The sequence below is a fragment of the Dendropsophus ebraccatus genome, chromosome 2, assembly GCF_027789765.1.
Source record: "Dendropsophus ebraccatus isolate aDenEbr1 chromosome 2, aDenEbr1.pat, whole genome shotgun sequence".
NCBI classification, from domain to species: domain Eukaryota; kingdom Metazoa; phylum Chordata; class Amphibia; order Anura; family Hylidae; genus Dendropsophus; species Dendropsophus ebraccatus.
Window position 1 is genome coordinate 199863159 of NC_091455.1, and position 22049 is coordinate 199885207.

Below are 22049 nucleotides of genomic sequence, written 5' to 3' on the forward strand. Positions count from 1 at the left end.
TTTACTTCTATTAAAAAATCTCAAGTCTTCCAGTACTTATCAGCTGCTGTATGTCCTTTTATTTTCAGTCTGACACAGCGCTCTCTGCTAACATCTCTGGCCGAGACAGGAACTGTCCAGAGCAGGAGAGGTTTTCTATGGGGATTTATAGAAAACCAAGACAAAGTTCCTGTCTCGGCCAGAGATGCCAGCAGAGAGCACTGTGTCAGACTGAAAATAAATCAACATTTCCTGCAGGACATACAGCAGCTAATAAGTACTGGAAGGCTTGAGATTTTTTAATAGAAGTAAATGACAAATCTATATAACTTTCTGACACCAGTTGATTTGAATGAAAAAGATTTTCGCTGGAGTACCCCTTTAAGAAGACATGAAGCTAATGTGTTTATAGCAATGACCAGTGTTCCCGTTTGGATCTCCATTCCATACCCTCTGCCCTCCAGCTTGGTGATTCCATTCATAACGGTGCAGTCATCGCAGCCATATGTGGAGTAGTGGGCAGAGAAGCCCATCACCTGTTGGGGCCCTGGCTGACAGCGTCCCTAGGACTATAGCAGCAGTAGCAGCACGAGCTGCAGCCAAGGCAGATTGTATTGGAGCTTGTCAGTCCTCCCGGAGCCCTTCTCCTTTTCCAGGGAGTGTGCTTACAGCAGGCTGGAATGCTGTTTGTTTCTTTTCCCCCCGTAATCCTTTCCTGTTTTTAAAGTTTTGTTGAAAAAAAAGCCGTCAGCTGTTTGTTATAGGGACAATGGAGGAAGAAAACGCAATGCCCGAGTCTCAACCTTTTCTGGCTCCGAGCGGCAGGCAGATCAACGGTGAGTAACAGGATTAGTCGTAGAGGTGGTCGGAGTGTGAGCGTTCGAGCTGCCGTGTTATATATATAGAGAGATATACTTACTGTGCAACGCTTTAGCCGGTAAAACTTAACCCTTTGCTTCGGATCTAAAAGGGGCCCCTTTAAGAAAATTCCATCATTTGATACTGTAGATATTCCCCGCACAAAAAAAAGACTCGGGTATCGGCATGCGGAGGTTACTCTGTAGTCTTCTATACAAAACAAGGAGGATTCTCCGGCTGGAGGGAAAGTAAGATGACAGAAGTGAATATACTGTATACAGGGAGGTATAGGATTTATAGAATCGGTATATACTGAATACATTGTATACAGGGAGTTATAGGATTTATAGGATCGGTATATACTGTTTCCATAAGTGCAGTTCTAAACTTTATAATTTACACAGAAATTTTGTTGCGTATACTATATGTATGGGTAGTGCGTGTGATGCTATGTATATGCTTATATGTATATGTGTGTGTGTGTATAGATAGATAGATATAGATACATATATATATCTGTAGATAGATAGATATATCTATATTCTATATCCATCCTATACATATGGGGTATATATGTATGGGGATGTACATATATATATATATATATATAAAATATATCCTAACCAGATTTCTAAAACTCTATTGAACTTATGTAATAGACAAGTGCAACTTTTTGAAGCCTAGAAGACTGTAACGGTAACTTCCTTCTATGATATAATCACTATACCGATTTTTCGTCTTATGGATCCAATGTGCTGATCCATTGAGGCGGGCTACACAGCTGCTATAGGGTTAATGGATCCTTTCTGCATAGGTCCTATAATATTCGCAATAATTGATTACATTGAACATCTGATATTCCAGGATCATGTTACAGAGTGAGAGAAGCTGAGCAGATTGATATATAGTTTAGTGGGAAAAGATTCTGTGAAATGTTTGATCTATGCATTCAAATGTCTGCTCAATCTTGGCTTAGGAGTCAAGAGGGCGGTCCTATCCGCTGATGGACACTTATCTCTCTGTATGTACATTTGTAGTAGGAAGGCTGTCAGTCACTGACAAGACCAACCACTGTAATACAGGGAAGGCTGTCAGTCACTGACCAGACTGACCACTGGAATACAGGGAAGGCGGTCAGTCACTGACAAGACTGACCACTGGAATACAGGGAAGGCTGTCAGTCACTGACAAGACCAGCCACTGCAATACAGGGAAGGCTGTCAGTCACTGACAAGACTGACCACTGGAATACAGGGAAGGCTGTCAGTCACTGACAAGACCAGCCACTGCAATACAGGGAAGGCTGTCAGTCACTGACAAGACTGACCACTGGAATACAGGGAAGGCTGTCAGTCACTGACAAGACCAGCCACTGCAATACAGGGAAGGCTGTCAGTCACTGACAAGACTGACCACTGGAATACAGGGAAGGCTGTCAGTCACTGACAAGACTGACCACTGGAATACAGGGAAGGCTGTCAGTCACTGACAAGACTGACCACTGGAATACAGGGAAGGCTGTCAGTCACTGACAAGACTGACTACTGGAATACAGGGAAGGCTGTCAGTCACTGACAAGACTGCCCACTGGAATACAGGGAAGGCTGTCAGTCACTGACAAGACTGACCACTGGAATACAGGGAAGGCTGTCAGTCACTGACAAGACTGCCCACTGGACTCTCACTGGACTCTATATCCTTCAAGTACTTATAAGGTGCTATCCAGTCTAACACAGTGCTCTCTGCTGCCACCTCTGTCCATGACAGGAACTGTCCAGAGCAGCAGCAAATCCCCAAAGAAAATCTCTCCAGCTCTGGACAGTTCCTGACATAGACAGAGGTGGCAGCCGAGAGCACTGTGTCAGACTAAAAAGAATACACCACTTCCTGCACGACATACATCAGCTGATAAGTATTGGAAGACTGGAGATTTTTTTGTAGAAATCCTTTACAAATTTGTTTAACTTTTTTGACACCAGTTGATTTGAAACAGTTTTTTTTTTTTGCTTTTTTCGTCGGATTGAGCAAGAATTTAAATTAATACAAACTCTGCTGAAAATTTTGCACAAAGCACATCACCTGCTCTCATATATAATACATAAAGCCCTAAGAAGTCTTGTAAAATATAAATACAGATTATCTGTGTTTTCCAGACAGCCACCCATAATCAAATTCCGCACGCTCAAGTTCAGATGAACTCTAGTATGCTCGAGATTCGCTCATCTGTAGTCAAAGCCAAACATGCCTGGTCCCAAATCCTTTAACAGATAGGTCTATGGCCAATGAGAGAGATTTATCAGACATGGTGTAAAGTGAGACTGGCTCAGTTGCCCCTAGCAACCAATCAGATTCCACCTTTCATTTTCCAAAGAGTCTGTGAGGAATAAAAGGTGGAATCTGATTGGTTGCTAGGGGCAACTGAGCCAGTTTCACTTTACACCATGTTTGATAAAAGTCCCCCAATATATATTACAAAGTAAAAGAACATACAGTACTTCTTTCAATAAACTTTATTAGACTAGAGATGAGCAAATTGCTTCGTTCGATCGGCCAACGGCTTATCAACCTGTGGTTTTTCCTCTCTGTGCCGCTCCTCCCTGGGTGTCAGGAAAAGCTCGATCCTGTCGTGGAAAACTGTGAGAAGTTTACCAGGACTGGCTTCAGCTTTCCCAGGACCCGGGGAGGAGCGGCACATAGCAGAACAGGCACTTCTTTCAGATGGGCGATTCGCTCATCTTTAGTTAAGACAACTTAAGGCCCAATTACACTGAACAATTATCGTCCGTTAGGGACGATAATCGTCCGTTAGGGACGATGATCGTCCCGTGTAATAGAAGGCAATGATCATTGCTGTTGTTTGTCTTTCAACATGTTAAAAGACAAACGACTGTGATAGCAGCAATCTGCTGCCGTCGCTCCGTGGAATAGGAACTATCCTCTATGGGCTGCCCAGACGATCAAGTGATCACCCAGGCAGCCCCCCTGCAGCTCTTCACGGCCCCCCCTGTACTCACCCGCTCACTGCTGCTGCGTGTAATAGTGGTGGCAGCGGGCGGGGAACGAGGAGCAAGCGAGCACTGACAGCACTCCCCGCAGTCGCCCCGGGTATTAGGGACTTTAGGCCCCGTGCACACAGAGCAAGAGTGACGGAATTGTCCGCCGCGGAATGCCGCCAGCCTCCGTGTCATAATGACAAAATTTGAAGGCTCGCGCGCCGCATCGCTCAGCGTCTCTCCGCGCTGAAGAATGAACATGTGCATCCTTCAGCGCCGAGAGATGCAGCGCGCGAGCCTCCCATAGAGTGTCATTATGATCGTCATATTGCGTCTACCTTACGCGCTACCAACACAAGCCTTGTTATTATTATTATTGTACACATAGTCATGAAAGTCTCTGTATCCGCTAAACAAGACTGACTTTGCTGTATCAGGAAACAGAGATTTGACCCCAATGTGAGTCATCCCTAATTGCTCCAGCAATGAACGAACTGTAAGCTTTTCAGAACAGGGATAAACCATTCTGTAAACATTCTCCGCACACAGTTCCAGCCCTCGCCTATAATGGCTTTTATGGTTCTGTAAAAACAGTTTACACAAAAATAACAACAGATAAAGAAGTCCCCCGGTTGCTATTAAGTTTCCCTGATGTGCCTCCACCACCACCACCACCGCCACCCCGTGTTGTGTAAATAGTTGTGTATTTTGTATATTTACGGTTCAGCGCTCCACAAACAGCAACTTATAAAAGTAATAGACTTTCTCAGGCTTTGTGCTCGGTGACCCTTGAACTCCGCTGTTTTCTTTCAGTTTAACTTGATTTGTGTCAACACTGAGTATAAGGAGCTGCCCAGTATCTTACACATTAGGTTATGCCCCCAATAAACAAACATCTACAGAGAGAGAGGGAGAGAGAGAGAGAGCTCTGTGCACCAATACACATTAGTTGGTACCAATGTGGTGTAAGTGCTGTGTATAACTATGACCATCATGCATTTTTCAATCATTTTCAGCCAACTTTGTGTTATCTTTATTAAAGGGGTACTCTGGCAAAAATCTTTTTCTTTCAAATCAACTGGTTCCAGAAAGTTATATAGATTTACAATGTACGTCTATTTAAAAATCTCAAGTCTTTCCATACTTATCAGCTGCTGTATGTCCTGCAGGAAGTGGTGTATTCTTTCCAGTCTGACACTCTCTCTGCTGCCACCTCTGTCCATGACAGGAACTGTCCAGAGCAGCAGAAAATCCCTACAGAAAACCTCTCCTGCTCTGGATAGTTCCTGACATGGACAGTGGTGGCAGCAGAGAGTACTGTGTCATACTGGAAAGAATGCACCACTTCCCACAGGACGTACAGCAGCTGATAAGTACTGGAGGACTTGAGATTTTTAAATAGAAGTAAATTATAAATCTGTATAACTTTTTGAAACCAGAAAAAGATTTTCGCTGGAGTACCCCTTTAACAACTTCCCCATACATGCGAATGTTCATTTGACTATATGAGATGGGGTAAGCAACTGACAGACCTTCATGGTGACAACTTATTCCTCCCAGAACAATAGGGTTGGGCAGTGAAAATCCAACCTACGACCCTTCTATCCACTAACTCATCATTATCTATCAGTGGAGAGTCGGCAGGTATCTATAGACAATTGATCATTATTGGTGGTTTCAACTGGAGTACTGGGGGCAGGGCTACCCCAGCACCAATGAGGCTTGCCCCCTCCATTGATAATCATAAGGGGCAAAGCTGGCGGAGCCCGTAGCCCCGTCTTGCACATGGCAATCATCCCCAGCTGAAGGATCAGTGCTTGGACGGTAGCCCTGCCCCCAGCGCTCCTAATGGCTTACCGGGCAGAGGATTTCACAGATAACATTACAGGAAGGGCGCAGAGGATGAAGGTAAAAGACATACCTTCCTCCTCAGCTCCCTTTGTGCACTAGGGATCAGCAAGTTAGATTTGTTAATTGTTCCCTGCTAATTGTTCCCCTTTAAGTATAAGGTGAACCATAAATTTACCATTGGATCAACCTGTAGGTGTCAGCTGTTATAAATCTGCCCCAGTGTTAGAGTTTGATAGAATGGGTGCATCTGGCTATGACTTTATGGTTTATAGTGGAGAAAGAAGTAGGAAATAATTACGGATTGGGCAAAGGAGTAATTACTTTCGTTTAAGAGCTCCCTGTATTGGATGGGATGGGGAGTGGAGGAGGGGCATGGTCTGCATAGCGGGGTCTACAGCACTGTACTCTGACCCAGGAAGTCTTCCTCACCTTCCAAATCGTAGCAGATCCACTTCAGGCTGGGGCTTACATCAGGGGACAGGACTGTGGAGGTAATCTCTTCTTAGCTGTAACCCCTCTTTCCCCAGACAGAAAGTGCTGCTATACTGTGCCCACCCAAACCCCTGCTCATTCCTTCATACTCCCTGCAGTCTCTGTGAGCCGTTGTGTTTCCCATTCTCTCCATTCCTGCTATAATGTGCCCGAACTTACACTCAGCTATACACACTGCAGCTGATATCATGTGCCTGCACTCACACTCAGCTATACACACTGCTGTATAAAAAAGTTTCTGTCAATGTCCTCCTGCACAGCTCTGTGATTCTCACTTCCTGATTGGTCCATGCTGAACACCCCCCCCCATTGCTGTCATGTGACCACACATACCTCTGACAGCAGCCCTGCTTCTCTATTTTCGCCTGTTGTACTACGCTACTGCATTATGGGGATCTGCAGCTCCTTCCTGTATCTACAAACTGCTGCTGTTTTTCACGTTTATGCAGTTACTATACATTATACACCACATGCTGGTTGCTATACTGTACAGTAACTTATATATCACATATCCACTGTTTCTCATTGTTTGTTTCATCTGTTCTACATGTTATTCGGAATAAAAAAATCATTATTTTTGGGGTGTGGAACCAATTGTCTGCATATCAGTGATTTCTTATGGGAAAAGTTGCTTTGGTTCCCGGAACAAATTGAGCTCGTAATCCAAGTCACCATTTTATATTCTATTCTATTATAGCTGTGGCACAGGCCATCTTATAAAGGATGTATAGTAAATGTATTCCTGAACAGAAAGGCATATAGCTTTAATGTTTTTTCCATTTCATAATAGTTTTCTTTTTATAAGAAGGGGAAATGATTGCACCTTTTTGCTCTGGTTGCTTCTGGTGACAGGGATTCATTTCTTTCAGTACTTTGTCACATTAACAGGGTCAGGTTGTCACAGTGACAACCTGCTGCGGAGAATTATAGAGTTCTATTAAAAGTGATCGGCCATCAGACTGTTGACTTAAATATAAAGATTGTAGTCTGAAAGGGGTTAAAGGTGCTTTTCTTGGTAATAGAGTTTTTTTTGAATATTCTAAGGAACCTAGATAGAGCTTAAAGGAACACTATAGAGAACTTTGTGAGGCCTAGTGCATGATCTTAGAGGGTTGAGCGTGACAAAAATTCAAATTTTAATGAAAGATAGAATCCTTCTCTTTTTCTCCGCCCCTGAGGGCTGTACACCAAAGACAGAATCCTTGTCTCATGCTCCGCCCCTGAGGTCTGTACACCAAAGACAGAATCCTTGTCTCATGCTCCGCCCCTGAGGTCTGTACACCAAAGACAGAATCCTTGTCTCATGCTCCGCCCCTGAGGTCTGTACACCAAAGACAGAATCCTTCTCTCATGCTCCACCCCTGAGGGCTTTACACCAAAGAGAGAATCCTTGTCCCATGCTCCGCCCCTGAGGGCTTTACACCAAAGAGAGAATCCGTGTCCCATGCTCTGCCTCTGTGAGTCCTGCATTAAAGAGAGAATCCTTCTCTTATGCGTTTCCCTTCGTGCTCTGCACCAAAGAAAGAATCCTCATCTCATGCTCCACCCCTGAGTGCCCTGCACCAAAGACATAATTCTCATCTTATGCTCCGCCCCTGAGTGCCCTGCACCAAAGACCGAATCCTTATCTCATGCTCCGCCCCTAAATGCCCTGCACCAAAGAGATCATTCTTGTCTCATGCTCCGCCCCAAGTTCCCTGCACCAAAGAGATCATTCTTGTCTCATGCTCCGCCCCTGAGTGACCTACACCAAAGACAGAATTTTTTCATCATGCTCTTTCCATAAAGTCTCTGCACTAGGTATAACATGGTGTATCCAATTTGTGCAAAGTGTTCCTTTAACGTGAATGCCCACCTTTTAAAGGTGTCTATGAACAGATTTGAGCTCTCAAACTTGCTCATAGATCTATACAGAGGTTAGGAACTGGAGTGGAATAATACCTTATTGACTGAGATGTTGTTTGACATCCTGGCCACCGCTCTAGCAAGTGTCCATGAGGTGGGATCTTCTTGTTAGATGCCTAGAGATCTCTGTAACTGTATTCAAAAACCCTGATCATTACATTAAAGAGACTCTGTCAGCACTCTGTATCACTTACATTGTTATGTGCAGCTGATGAAGAGATATCCTCCCGAACAACATGGATGATAAGTAGTCCTCTCCATTATGTGCATGAGCTCAGTAGTCCTCAATATTCATGAGAAGCAGAAAACTCCGCCCACCAGTTAATGATTGGCAGTTATCTATCCGTTCTGTTTATAGACAGTCAACTATCAATCAGCTTCTGGAGGGTGGGGGGAGGGGTGTGGCAAGAATCCTATTCTCCTGCATATTAGGAGAACGGCGGAAGAGAATGATGTAAGTAATACACCGATCTGTTCAGCATTTCTGTCACTAGTTTATGCTGCCCTCATTTAAACCGACATAAACCTAGTGACAGATTTCCTTTAATTTTGAATGTATTTCTCTTGCTGCATGTAACTGTGACTGGTTTTCTGTGTTATCAAGTCGGCAGTAATGTAAGCGAATTGACTGGCATGAAGTTTACTAAGTTGAGCAGAATACATTTTCTCCGAATTACCATTTAATCTCAAATATTCAAATATTTCTGAAATGTTAATAGCTGCACGTCTGAATGAAGAAGCTTTGTACTGTAGGCCTTGTGACTCTTTAGAATTCACCAGAGATCTGATGTACGAACTCAGAGAGTCCTCATGCTGTTTACCACAAGGAAAACATGTGACATTGATGCGGCGGGTGAAGATGAGCCGGGAGGTCACTGCTGTGGCTTGTTAACTATCGCCGGAGAGGAAATGCAGAGAGAACTGAACACAGTGTGGTGGGACAGGATATTGGCGCATAATGTGGAGTATTATGTTGTGGTTTTGAGGGTATGAACTCTACATATAGCAATTGTGATTGAATGACACTGGGGAAGCTAATAAATAATCTTACTATGCTGGATAATAGATCTGTACCAAGGTTATTAATACCAATGTATCATCAGCTACACGGTGTAAGAGACTGGTACATTATTTGTCAAATATTTTTCACTGTATCAGTGTTTAAAATTTTTATTTATTTTTTATATTATTTAAATTTTTTTTTTTTTTTTTTATACCGGTTTAGTCCATGTTCACACGGCGTATGACAACGGACATTCTGACCCGGCCTATCACAGAACAGCCGGTGTCAGTGAAGATCATCCCGACTGGTACTGCAGTACTGGCCGGATGATCTTCATTTCTATTGAATTGGGATGCGGGCGCATCCGTGTGCCCGCATCCCAGTTCACTGTTGAACACAATGGAGAGTGCGGCTGGAGCTGCACTCTACATTGTGTGACCTGTCATAGATGTGCGGCAGCTATTCATGTCAGTTTTCGCTGCGGCTGCAAGGGATCCCGGCTGGAGAGTATACTGTGTGTATACACTCTGTTTGTAAGTTTTGTATAGATCACGGCCGTTGTTGCCGATTTGCAATTAATACAAAACTTACATTGTATGAACATGGCCTTACACTGGTGTTTGGTGCAAGGGGTACAGCCTCCATTTTATTAACAAACCATTCTATAATAATAATCCAAGTATTTACAACATTTACAAAATTTTAACATACTGGTTTCTCTAAGCAATAGTAAGGGAACTTAGAGGTCACCTAATCAACTTGCCTGCCATATTGTTGGGGTCCCCAGCTCTACCCCCAGCCTCACAACCAAAGTGGCTATGTTTTTCTAATGTTGGATAACCCCCTTTAAGTGCAAACAAATATCCAATTGAGTTAAATGAATAATTTTGGGTCACCTCTAGGGGGAGCACACTGCATACTGACTTATCATTGAGTTCTTTGGGACAACTCCAGTTGCAGATAGAATTTTATTGTTTAACCAGATGGTTGTGTGGAGGAAAGTAGGAGATTTAGAGCAATGTATGTAGAATAAAAAATAAGGATCAGCGCCTAACCCCTAAATGTCCATGCTATGTAAAAATATCATTGCAAAAGAAGGGCTTTTGTCCACTAAAAAAAAGCCCATTTAATAATCCTATATTCTTCTTTGTATCAAATGTTATTCATAACAAATCCTTACTCTGGGTCTATGGATAACTTCATGGAGCTAAACCTTGGTCCATATACTATTACATGCAGGGGCGGTCTTGGCATTTCTGGGGCCCAAAGCGAAGTTATGTCTGCCCCCCCCCCTCGACAGGCACTCCACAACAATAGACCGCTGTGTGCTGCCCCCAGTAGTATATACCCCTTGTGCGCATCCGCCAGTAGTATATACCCCTTGTGTGCTTCCCCCAGTAGTGTATAGACGCCTGTGTGTTCCCCTAGTTATATATAGCCCCCCCGTGTGCTCCCCCAAAAGTATATAGACCCCCTGTGTGGTGTCCCAGTTGTATATAAACCCCCTGTGTGCTGCCCCCAGTCGTATATACCCCCTGTGGTGCCCCCAGTTGCATATACCCCCTGTGTGCTCCCCCACCAGTATATAGACCCCTGTGTGCTCCCCCACTTGTATATAGTTAAGCCGCACCCTAAGGGCAATTATTAACCAAACTAGAATAATATACCAACAGCCATCATTGCACAGACAGCTAAATGGCGTCCGTTATTTTAGACTCAAAATAACGGACATGATTTTAAACAGGGCTGAAAAAAGGTTGTGTGAACATAGCCAAAGCCTGTATAATAACATTCAGCTCTGCTACATATACACTCATCGTAAAGCATTGAGCTGATCCACAGCAAACAAAGAGTGAAGTGGAGAGAATTAGTGGTGAATTTATAGACTCCTGGAAGGCTTCCAGCCTGGGATATATTTGGAGCTGGGGGACTCGCTTACTCTCTGCACTTCTGTTTTAGTTCCAGCAACTTTACTTGTGATTTGGAAAGGATACGGAATGTGGCTGCCATTCTGTGCCGGATAAATACTTTGCCGTGTTTTCCCTTAAGGTCACATAACATTATTTCACAAGCAAAAAAAAATCTATTGTTGACATTCTACACCGGCGCTGTCCAAGACTTTCTGCTGCGGGAGGCACAATCCTATTAACTATGCGTTTGCCATCCGCATGGTGTTATTGATGGGAATTTATAGAGCTGCTTATGGAATGTGCCACTATAAAATTAGCTCTGGTTTAGAAAGCTGTTTCTGTTATACGGTGCCAGAAAGGGGGGCAGGGTTTTTATCTAGTCATGTGAGGCGTCTTACTAATACCTTCTATATTATATGGGGCCCAGCTGCCGTGAAGCCACGCCTAGTTGACACACTTAACTTATTAAATGAAACAAGGGGGGTTTACAATATTACTTTAAGGGTGCGTTCACACCTACAGGATCCGCAGCAGATCTGCAGCAGATCCGCAGCAGATTTGATGGTGCAGATTTGATGCTGTGTTCAGTTATTCAAATTAAAGCGTAACTGTCATTTCAGGGTCATTTTTCTGAAAACATTAAATATCAGCAGTACAAGCGATTTTAAGAAACTCTGTAATAGGTTTTATGTACTAAACGAGTTTCCTTCTGTACTGAAAAAGAAATCTCCCAGCCTCCCCCCTCACATCAGAAGCTGCAGGATTTCTGTCTCCATTATGTGGCTATGGAGAGGGGAGGGGCTGTTAGGAGTGACTGAGCACGGAGCAGTCCTGCACAGCACTACACCCTGCAATCTTCTCTCAGTAAGTTCATAGATAAGCACTGACCTTTCTGACCCCAGAATCCTGCGGTTTAGGTGCCCAGAGAGTCTAGAAACAGCTGACCTTCATGTCACCTCTTCCTGCTCCCTTATCTCCCTCAGCCCCTCCCCCCTTCATAGGCTTACAATGGAGAGAGCAGAGCCCGTCTTCACTGGCTTCTCTGTAATGAAGACGTGTTTGCCTGATAATGCACAGATAAAAAGTAAGGGGGGGAGGCTGGGAGATTGCTTCTTGAGTACAGAAGGAGGCTTTTTTGGCTGATAAAACCTATTACAGAGTTTCTTAAAATCGCTTATACTACTGATTTCTGCAATAAAAAAAAACATGACAGTTACGCTTTAAATCTGCCGCGGATCCGCAGCAGAAAGTACGCTGCGGATCCGGTAAGTGTGAACGTACCCTAAACAATGGGCGTATTTCATAAAACCGGGCGTAATTGCACAGAAAACGGAAGTTATTTGTAAAATAATGGCCGTTGTTTGCGCAATTATGGTCGGTTTTATGAAATACGGCCGTGTTTTTAACGTAGTGTGAACCCGGCCTAAGGGTGCGTTCACACATACAGGATCCCCACCCCCCGAAAAGACACTAGATTTACTAGCAAGTCTGAACGGGAGGTGGGAGGCTGAGGCTGAACTGAAATACTATATACAGCCTGAGGTTAGGTGTGGCACTGTTTTTGGAAGAAAACGTACCTGTTTTTATAATCCTAGATTACTTTTTAATATGTCAGAAAAAAAATATACAGGAGGGGGCTGCACACAGACTTTGTGCCTCCTAACAGGACTGCAAATAGTACATGATACTAAGGGGACCCTATTACTGGTTCAGTATTATAATCCATTGTTGATATGTTCTTTATAGTCTTCTATTTTTCTTTTCAGGTCAGTCAAAAAACATCACATTTGGAGGCTCATTAGATGATACGGAATGTCGTCAATCAAAAGAGAGTCTATCTAATGGAAACAGTCCGAACCCATCCAGAGCGGGGCGGAATATTCCCAGGAGACACACAGTAGGTGGGCCGCGTAGTTCTAAAGAAATCTTGGGAATGCAGACATCGGATATGGACAGGAAGAGGGAAGCCTTCTTGGAGCACCTCAAGTACAAATACCCTCATCATGCCACTGCAATAATGGGCCACCAGGAGCGGCTGAGAGATCAGGTATGTCAGTATAGTACTATATACACTTAGCTCACTATGCTGCTATGTGATTGTATCCTCTTAGTTGATGTGTACGGTAAATTATAGTTTGTTTGTTTTTTTAACTTTATTTAAACTTTATTCAGTTTTTATTTCTTAAAGTACCTCAAATTAGTATGATTACACTTACATATTATATTAAGAGATGAGCGAACAGAAATTCGTTATGAACTTTGCCAAAAGTTTAGTTCGATACAGGTCTAAGATGTTGGCCGCACAATTTAAAACACATAAAAAACAACAACAAAAAAAGGGTATGCTCAGTACTCACCTGTCCACTCTCCCCCCAGTGTCCTCCTATGGGTCTCTGGTGTCCTCCGTTGAAAGCAGCCGCCTCCAGCCTGCTCAGCCAATCACTGACTAAGACGGGACAGTGCTGCCGCCAGTGATTGGCTGAGCAGGCTGTCACTCCTGAACGACCTTGCTGAACTGCACTAAAACAGATAAACCCCTGCAATCATTTAGCTGTTTTAGTGCAGTTCTTTTAAGGTTGGGTTTGAAGAAACCCAAACATTTCTTTAAGGTTCCGTGAACCCTGCCAAACCAAACTTTTAAATGTTCGCTTATCCCAAATTATAGCTTTTGTTTTTTGCTAATTTACCTAACCTTCAGTACCTGACATACCTCACGTCCACCAGACTGGGTGTCAGAGACAGCAGAGGGTGTCAGCAAATATGACATTAAGCTGCATGAGCGGCGATGCATATAGTAGTGTATGAAAAAGAAGGCACTACCCAAGTGATTTAGTGCTCAGCCAAATGACATGAAAAAAAAAAAAAACAGTAGCCATATCACTAAGAATAAGCCATTACAGCACGCCAGCATGCCGGGGTTCACACTATGTTTTTGCAATCTGTTTTTGTCATCTGTGGTTTGTAAAAAACGGATGAAAAATGAATGAAAAAAAACGGATCAAAACGCATGAGTTTTTTTTTTAACGGACACAAAAATGAAGTCGACTACGTTTTTGTGTACGTTAAAAAAAAAAACTGATCCGTTTTAAACACGTTTTTTTTTAAATAATGGAATTCAATGGAAAAACAGATCAAAACGGATGCATACACATGCATCCGTTTTTTCCATCTGTTTTTCATCCGTTTTTTTTTTTTGCAAAAACGGATAAAAAAAACATAGTGTGAAACCACATGTCTTTGTCTTAGGCTTTATTCACACACCCATAGTGAAGCGGTCGCAGCCCGCACTACGAATGTGCATCTGTATTGCTCCGTGTTTTACGGAGCACTACGTTCCCACTTCATTACCCTAGCGATCCATGCCGCAAAAAACAGTCCGCATTACAACATTTTTTTGTCCAGTTTTTTTGCGGCACAGATCGAGGCCCTGTATACATTTACTTACGTGTGAATGGGGCCATTGAATAACATTGGTTTTATGTTCTGTTCGCAAATGCGGACAGAACAACGAACGTATGAATTAGGCCTTAGTGATGTGGCACATAGTGTACGTATCACTACTCACCTCACTACTCACCTCACATGTGACAGTTGGCTGCATGAGCGGCAGTGCATACAGTGCTGTATTCATCACCTCCCACCTTTTAGGTGCTGGTGCGTTGTGTTATCGTCATATAGTGCCACAGTGATCTAGTTGTCGGGAGCTATATCCATAGGTGAAGAACAATGAAAATGATTATACCACTGCGTGCCAGACATCAATGGTGCCTGGTGAACCCTCATTGTCTATATATGGGGTCTGTGTAAACAAATTATGTCCGTTTGCCTTACAGTGATGGACTTAAAGGGCCACACAAACGATTGCCAATTTGTTTATGTGGCTCTTTAGGTCCATTATTGTCTGATGATGGCCAATGGCTTGATCCTTGTGGAGGCTCAGCAAGTAAGCGCCCATCACCTACATCAGGACTCACTGTTCGCAACCATCTATCCTGTGTCAAAGAACCTCCCGCACAGATGTAAGCAGGCCCTTAGGGTATGTTCATACTCAGGAATAGGCGAGGAATTGAAGAGGAAATTTTCCGGTGGTAATTTCCTTCTTCTTGACTTGGCGCAGAATTGGTGCCGAATTTGAGTGGAATTTCAGCAGAAAGTGGAAATTCAAAGCCCCAATGACTTCTATGGAATTTCTCAAGCGGAATCCGCCCAACGAGTTCTCATGCCAATTCACCGGGTGGATTCTGCTTGAGAAATCCCATAGAAGTCAATGGGGCTTTGAATTTCTGCTTTTCACTCGAATTCCGCACAAATTCTGCCGTGTGAACAATAGAGCAGAAATACCATTAAACACAATAAGACATTGCTCTGTACATGTTTTACAGGCGGAATTTCAAGCGGAATATGCGTACAATTAAGCGTAGGATTAAGCTTTAAATTCCTCGCCTATTCCTCCGTGTGAATATACCCTGAAGGTGTTAATTCTCTAAAAGTCTTAAACATTTGTTTCTCTCTCTTTTGTGGAGAACATTTCTCTAATTAATCAAGACATTTCTTCTGGAAACTTCCCAGCGTTGTTCTAATTTTGTATCTTGTTCATATTCCAGTATAATTAATTTTCTTAAAATTGAACTAAATGAGAATAAGTCAGAGATGTTTTTGTATCTCATGATTCAACATCGCGTTCTCTGCGGGTAACAATACCAAGCGCAGACCTTGAAGATTGTAGCTAGTCCAGTTGGATTACTAATGCATCTGGGCAATGGGGGTCAGAAGAAATCCAGTGGTGCTTGGAGACCTGTTTTTATGCAAGAAAGTAAAGGTGTAGCAGCTACCATGATTGGTGGCACACTTCTCTGTTTCTTTGGTACACTATGATACATTCTTATTGGTGTATCTGTCTTACTGTACAATACTAAGCAATGATGCATTCAGTGTTTACATTACCGGATCACACCTGCCAAGAAGAATGGATACAGCCTAAGGCCATGTTCTCACTACGCAAGTTTGGTAATAATCACGGTGGTTGTTGCCGATTTGCAACAATGACCATAATTACTATGGAACTTACGTAGTGCTGTCTATGGGATCCTGGCCGGAGTGTATACACATATGGGACATTTAACAAACATGGGGTAAAGTGAAACTGTCTCAGTTGCCCCCAGCAACCAATAAGATTCCACCTTACATTTCCCAAAGAGTCTGTGAGGAATGGAAAGTGGAATCTGATTGGTTGCTAGGAGTAACTGAGCCAGTTTCACTTTACGCCATTGTTGATAAATCTCCCCCATGGTGTAAAGTGAAACCGGCTCAGTTGCCCCTAGAAACCAATCAGATTCCACCTTTCATTTTCCAAAGAGTCTGTGAGGAATGAAAGGTGGAATCTGATTGGTTGCTAGGGGCAACTCAGCCAGTTCCACTTTACACCATGTTTGATAAATTTCCCCCATAGTATACACTCCGGCCGGGATCCCTAGCGGTGCCGCAAAAACCGGACATGTCAGTATTCATTGAATAGCGGCCGCAGAAAACCTGACAGTGCACACAATGAAGCATGCAGCTTCGTCCGCACCCTCCATTGTGTGCAGCGGGGAATTTGGATGCAGGCGCACACTGATGCGCCTGCATCCAAATTCAGCGGCAGTGAAGATCATCCATCCGGTACTGCAGTAACGGCCGGGATGATCTCCTCTGACACCAGCCGGGTCACGGAACAATCGGTGTCTTACGCCGTTGGAACATGGCCTATGGCTGTATCCATGTTTTCCAGGACTCCCTAGCATCTAACTTCTGCAGACACTGGGAGTCAAATGCTGAGCTTTCAGGTTCAGATAACTTTGCTGAGCAGCAAGTACACTCAACACTAACCATGAATTCAAAAAAATAAATTTTTTTAATTTTTCTAAGCTATTATTTTATGCCCCATTGCAGATACTTCACCCTGAGCATTGCTGGATTCTGGGAAAACATAATGGCGTTAAACTAGATCCCATTTTGGACCTTGGTGTAATCCAGTCTGTACTTTTCTAATAGGATACAAATGCGTAAACAGATTGCTGTATATTCCTAACAGTATTCTCCATTCCTTCATATAGATCATTTATTATTATTTGTTTTACTGTTTTATAAGCCCTTTCTATTTTATAACCATTGGTGCCATCTTTCATTATTGCGCGTAAGTGATAGAGATCTTCCTCTATTATCACATCCAGCACATTACTCTTATTTAGGGCCATCAAGGTGATTCCTTGAGTTTTTGAAGAGCGCTCCTCAGGACACCTTGTCTCCTCTTTGAGTCTTCAGGCTTCTTAGTAATGTTTTCATGATTTCCTTGACGGCTTCCATCCATCTTGTTGCCAGTGATGAATTCATACCATCTGAATGGCTGAGGAGTCGGCTCTTGATTCTGCACATAGAACAAAAGTGTCATTTAATCGAGAATCTCATGAAGTGGCTTCTCCGCCGTTGTGGCAAGCGAGTGCGACGCTTGATGTGGATTTGCTCTTGTAGTTGTGTCTGACGGATTTCAGAGGTTACATGACACAAAGGCTGAGATACAACAAATAAGGTGTATGGGGGGGGGGGGGGGGCTATACTTCTTACTCTTTGATGAGTTTGACCATGAAATGGATCAGCTCTAACAAATTAGTTTCTGGATCGAGTTGCAGGTTGCTATTCACTCAGTTCTAGTAGGCACTTAAAGTAATATGTTTAGACGGGTACAAATATGTCATAGCCAGAGGCATTACAGAGATAGAAAGTGCAGGTGGGCCCCAAAGTCATGGATACGTGTGCAGATAATGGTAGTATATGTTGTGGAAAGCATCTCATCATCAACATTCAAATTCAACATACTTCCATGTTATTGAAATTTAAAGTGGTTGTCCATTTTGGTGAAATCCAGTTGCATGGTTCTGCGGAGTCCCGTCCCATTGAAATCAGTAAGGCAACTATGTAGTGCCTGAGCTTCATGGTTCCTCCATAGTGAGAGACGCCCTGTGTAATGAGAGAATCGCTCAGCTCACTGAGAAGAACAAGGGGGCCCGGTGTTCAGCACTACTTCTGCCTCTTCATTGTAGTGGTAGATGGGGGTCTCAGCACCTAGACCCTAACTCATCAAAACCTCTGATGTGACACTATGACAAAAGATTTTTGCAAATTTAGGTACACTTTAAATGTTTTTTGTTTTTTTGTTTTTTTCATTATGGACTGCAAGCAGTGATAAGTCTATGGCATCCCCTTGGCAGGATGGCAAGACCACAGTAGAAAAAGATTTGGGTCCCTTGGCCTATTAAGTAGATGAAAGAGGGAAAAGAGAGCAGGCTTTAAGACTTTGTGACAAAATTAAACTGAGCTACAAGTTGTCAAAATCTAAAAACTCTGGGGTTCTTTTTATGCAGTGGCTACTACCATTGACAACATATGGGGGTCCCAAGCGGAGGGGCATTGATTTTACTCCCATCTCTAAATACCTTACAAGAACACATGGAAAGTTTATATTTCAAGGACAATCCCTATACAGAGGTGTGCTGACATGGTGTTCTGCTATGGACCATAGTCTTAGGGTAAGGGCCAACATTATTATTAAATTGGTGATATTACCAGTAAAACACTGTACATGTGGTTTCATTAGCAGAAAAGAACTATTTCTGTACATTGGTGGGTTGTGGTGCCATAGAACAGTGGTGTCAGATTTGCGGCCCTCTACCTATTTCAGAACTACACTTCCCATTAGTTTGACTCTTCAGGCATGCTGGGACTTGTAGTTTTGCTGGAGGGCACCTGTTTGACACCTGTCTCATCGAGGATTTGCAGCTGGTTCTAGTTCACACCTGAGGTCAGGATTATCTAAAACAATCTTCTCCAAGCTGTGGCTCCTTGGGGCATGTAGTTTTGAGATCCACCAGGGAATATGGTCCTAAGAAAGAACAGGCACTCAACACTGTTCCTGCATCTTCTGCTGTCAATGCCACCATACTGTATAACTGAATATATATATATACATATATATATATATATATATATATATATATATATATATATATATATATATATACATATATATATATATATATATATATAAATATATATATATCAGTATGCAGTGTTGATTTAAAAGGCAACTCCAGCAAAAAAACATAAAAAATGTCAAATCAACTGGTATCACAAGTCGACATAGATTTGTAATTTACTTCTATCAAAAAAATCTTGTCTTACAGTACTTATCAGCTGCTGTAGTCCTGCAGGTAGTGGTGTATTGTTTCCAGTCTGGAGAGCAGGAGAGGTTTTTCTTATTAATGCCCTGGACAGTTCCTGAGATGGACAGAGGTGGCAGCAGAGAGCACTGTGTCAGACTGGAAAGAATACACCACTTCCTGCAGGAAGTACTAGAATACTTGAAGTAAATTACAGTTCTCTGGAACTTTCTGACACCAGGTAATTTGAAAGATTTTTTTTTTGCTGAAGTTGCCCTTTAAAAGTTACCTTACAGTGCACTCCTATCTGCAGGTACTATGTCACAGAGCAGGAGAAGCTGAGCAGATTTATAGGAAAATATTCAGTATATATATATATATATATATATATATATATATTGATCTAAAGCTCTACTCACTTTGTGCTTAGGAGTCCAGTGGGCGGTCCTAATTAATGATTCATAATTCAAAAAATAACTGTCAGTTACTGCTGGACCCCGAAGCCCAGAAACAGCAGAGATTTACATGTGTTATAGTTACACTGATTCTTTCCCCACAAAACTATACATCAATCTGCTCCGCTCAGCTCCTCCTGCTCTATAACATGGACTTGATTTTTTATGTGACAGGTTCCCTTTAATTGTAGGGAGTAGCGCTGTTATCTGCCCTATATCATCTCATCACTTAGTTGTATCCTCTTGTATAAGACAAGAGATGCGTTCCCGTCCGCCAGGTCATTGATATGCTAAACAACGGAGACGACGGGGAATAGAAGGATATGAATATTTGAGCAGAATAATTGAGTGTACTCTCCTAATCTGCTGTTTATAGTGTTTTGTTTGTAATGAACAAATACAGGAATGCAGTTCGATGTTAGTTGTACAGTTTTCTGAGGTTGGATTTCTTTTTGATGTTTTATTTATTGCTGGGTTAGTCAGTTCTGCAGATCCTCCACTTAGTCTCTATGAGACTGTCCGGTTCCACAGTGTATTGTACAGTGTAATTCTACTATTTCTGCTTGCTGTCAGTGAATGGGAGGCAGCCCAGGTGACATATAGAAGCAAAAAACACATCCTGATTTAGTAACTTATAGTATGGGTCTATTCTCTATACTTTTCTATTGTAATAAAGGGTATCTGTAAAACCCCACCCCCACCCCCACCCCAACCACTGGTACCATTTCTTTGCTGACATCAAGCTCTTTCCTGTCATCCTGGTGCCATCTTTAGGGTAAAAACGCTCTTTTATTCAGTCAGAGCAGTGTCAAAGAGGCGGGGCCTGGAGCATCCATTCCCTTTCATGTCTTCCTCCCCACCCTCCTTGTCTTTAGTAACGCCCCCTGGGATGGAGTTGCCATCTTTACCGTTGTTTAAACTCGTAGAAATTTAAAGTGGAGCAGGCGGACTGACCCAGCCGTGCTCCTTCTTCCAGGCTACTGTGTCACTACGCCTGCGCCATGTCTCGACCTGTGGAGAAATCTCTCCAGGTGGGCACTGCTACAGACAAGGAGGTAGGAGAGGAAGTGAAGGCCTAGACTCTGCCTCTTTGACACGGCCGTGGCTGAATAAAAGAGTGTGTTTAAACCTAAAGAACCAGGAGCAATATGAAACAGATGACAGGAAAGGACTTGATGTCAGCAAACAAATTGTACCAGCTTTGCTTTTTTTTTGTTTTTTTAATACTGTAGAATTGTCTTAGTTGCCCTAGCAACCAATCAGATTCCACTTTTCATTTCTCACAGACTCTTTGGGAAATGAATGATGAAATCTGATTGGTTGCTAGGGGCAACTAAGACAATTTTACTTCACACCTGTTTGATAAATATCCCCCATGGTGTTTTTTTTTGGGGGGTGGCGTTTTTCTCTCCTCTCTGTGGCTTTGGGGCTCTGTGGTAGTTTTTTTCCAAAACGTAGCATACTGAGGGTGTGAGTTTTTTTTTCTTCCATAGACTTCAATGGGATAGTTCTGGTTGTCTCAAAAAGGCTATTGGTGTGCATGGTGTTTTTTTTATGGTGTTTTTGTCACCTTTTGTGGTCCAACAACTAGGTCACAAAGTCAAAAGAACTTGAAAAAATGCCAGAAAAAAATGCAAACGCATGAAAAAAAAAAAAAAAAAAGACATGTGCATTATGGTGTTTTTTCTGGCATTTTTTTTTTTGGCTTGAAAAACGCCAGACAAAAAGGGGCACCCTCATTTTAACTCCAAGCTTCATCTGCAAAAACTGCATTGAAAAAGCAAATGTGAATTCTGCAAGTGTGAAGGAGGCCAAAAGCAATGATTCAGGCCATCCACAGGAGGAAAACTGAGAGGACATGTTCAGTAACTGTATACAGAGGTCAAACTAGATATAAAAAGCACACAACACATTCCACACTATATCCAATCGGAAATAACGTCTGGTAATTATTAACCCTAGCGAGGAGTTCTCTGCTGGCCTGCTCAGCAGTGTTTTCTCCGTGTCACGGCAGGAAGATCATGAGAGCCATTACATCTCTTATCTCTTCCACTTCATCGATTGAGTTGTTCAGTGGAGCACAGTCTCAGGTTATATAACCGGAGAAAACAAAGTAGCCTTGGGGTTTCTAGATGACGCTGTGTTCACACTTTGTGGTTGTGTTGCTGTAGTCTTGTGGATTTTGCCACGGTTTCTGAAATTTCAGCAGATATCACTTTACAACAATTTTGGAAAATTGATACAGAACTGTAATGTTACTTAAAGGAAAAGTCCGGCCTCCCTGTGTTTTTATTTTTTTATTTTTTTTAAGGCGCAAGAAGGAAAGTTGCAGAGTATTAGCTCACCTCTCCCTATGCCTCTTCACCCCCGATTGCCGCTTCGGGATCTTCGGCACTGCACATGTCACGTTC

The 22049-nt window shown here is 42.7% G+C and overlaps 1 protein-coding gene across 16 annotated transcripts in view; it reads left to right on the top strand.

Moving 5' to 3' along the window:
* The window catches only part of KIAA1217 (KIAA1217 ortholog), a 454907-nt gene that overhangs the window by 193031 nt on the left and 239827 nt on the right, over nt 1-22049 (top strand). For 14 of the 16 annotated variants that reach the window (XM_069959082.1, XM_069959081.1, XM_069959065.1 and 11 more), the window contains exon 2: nt 12758-13038. In XM_069959082.1, coding sequence (XP_069815183.1) covers nt 12758-13038 — 281 coding nt within the window. Of the gene's footprint in view, nt 1-616; nt 816-1070; nt 1086-12757; nt 13039-22049 lie in introns of those variants that run through there. The other 2 variants (XM_069959059.1, XM_069959071.1) reach the window with 2 other exon arrangements.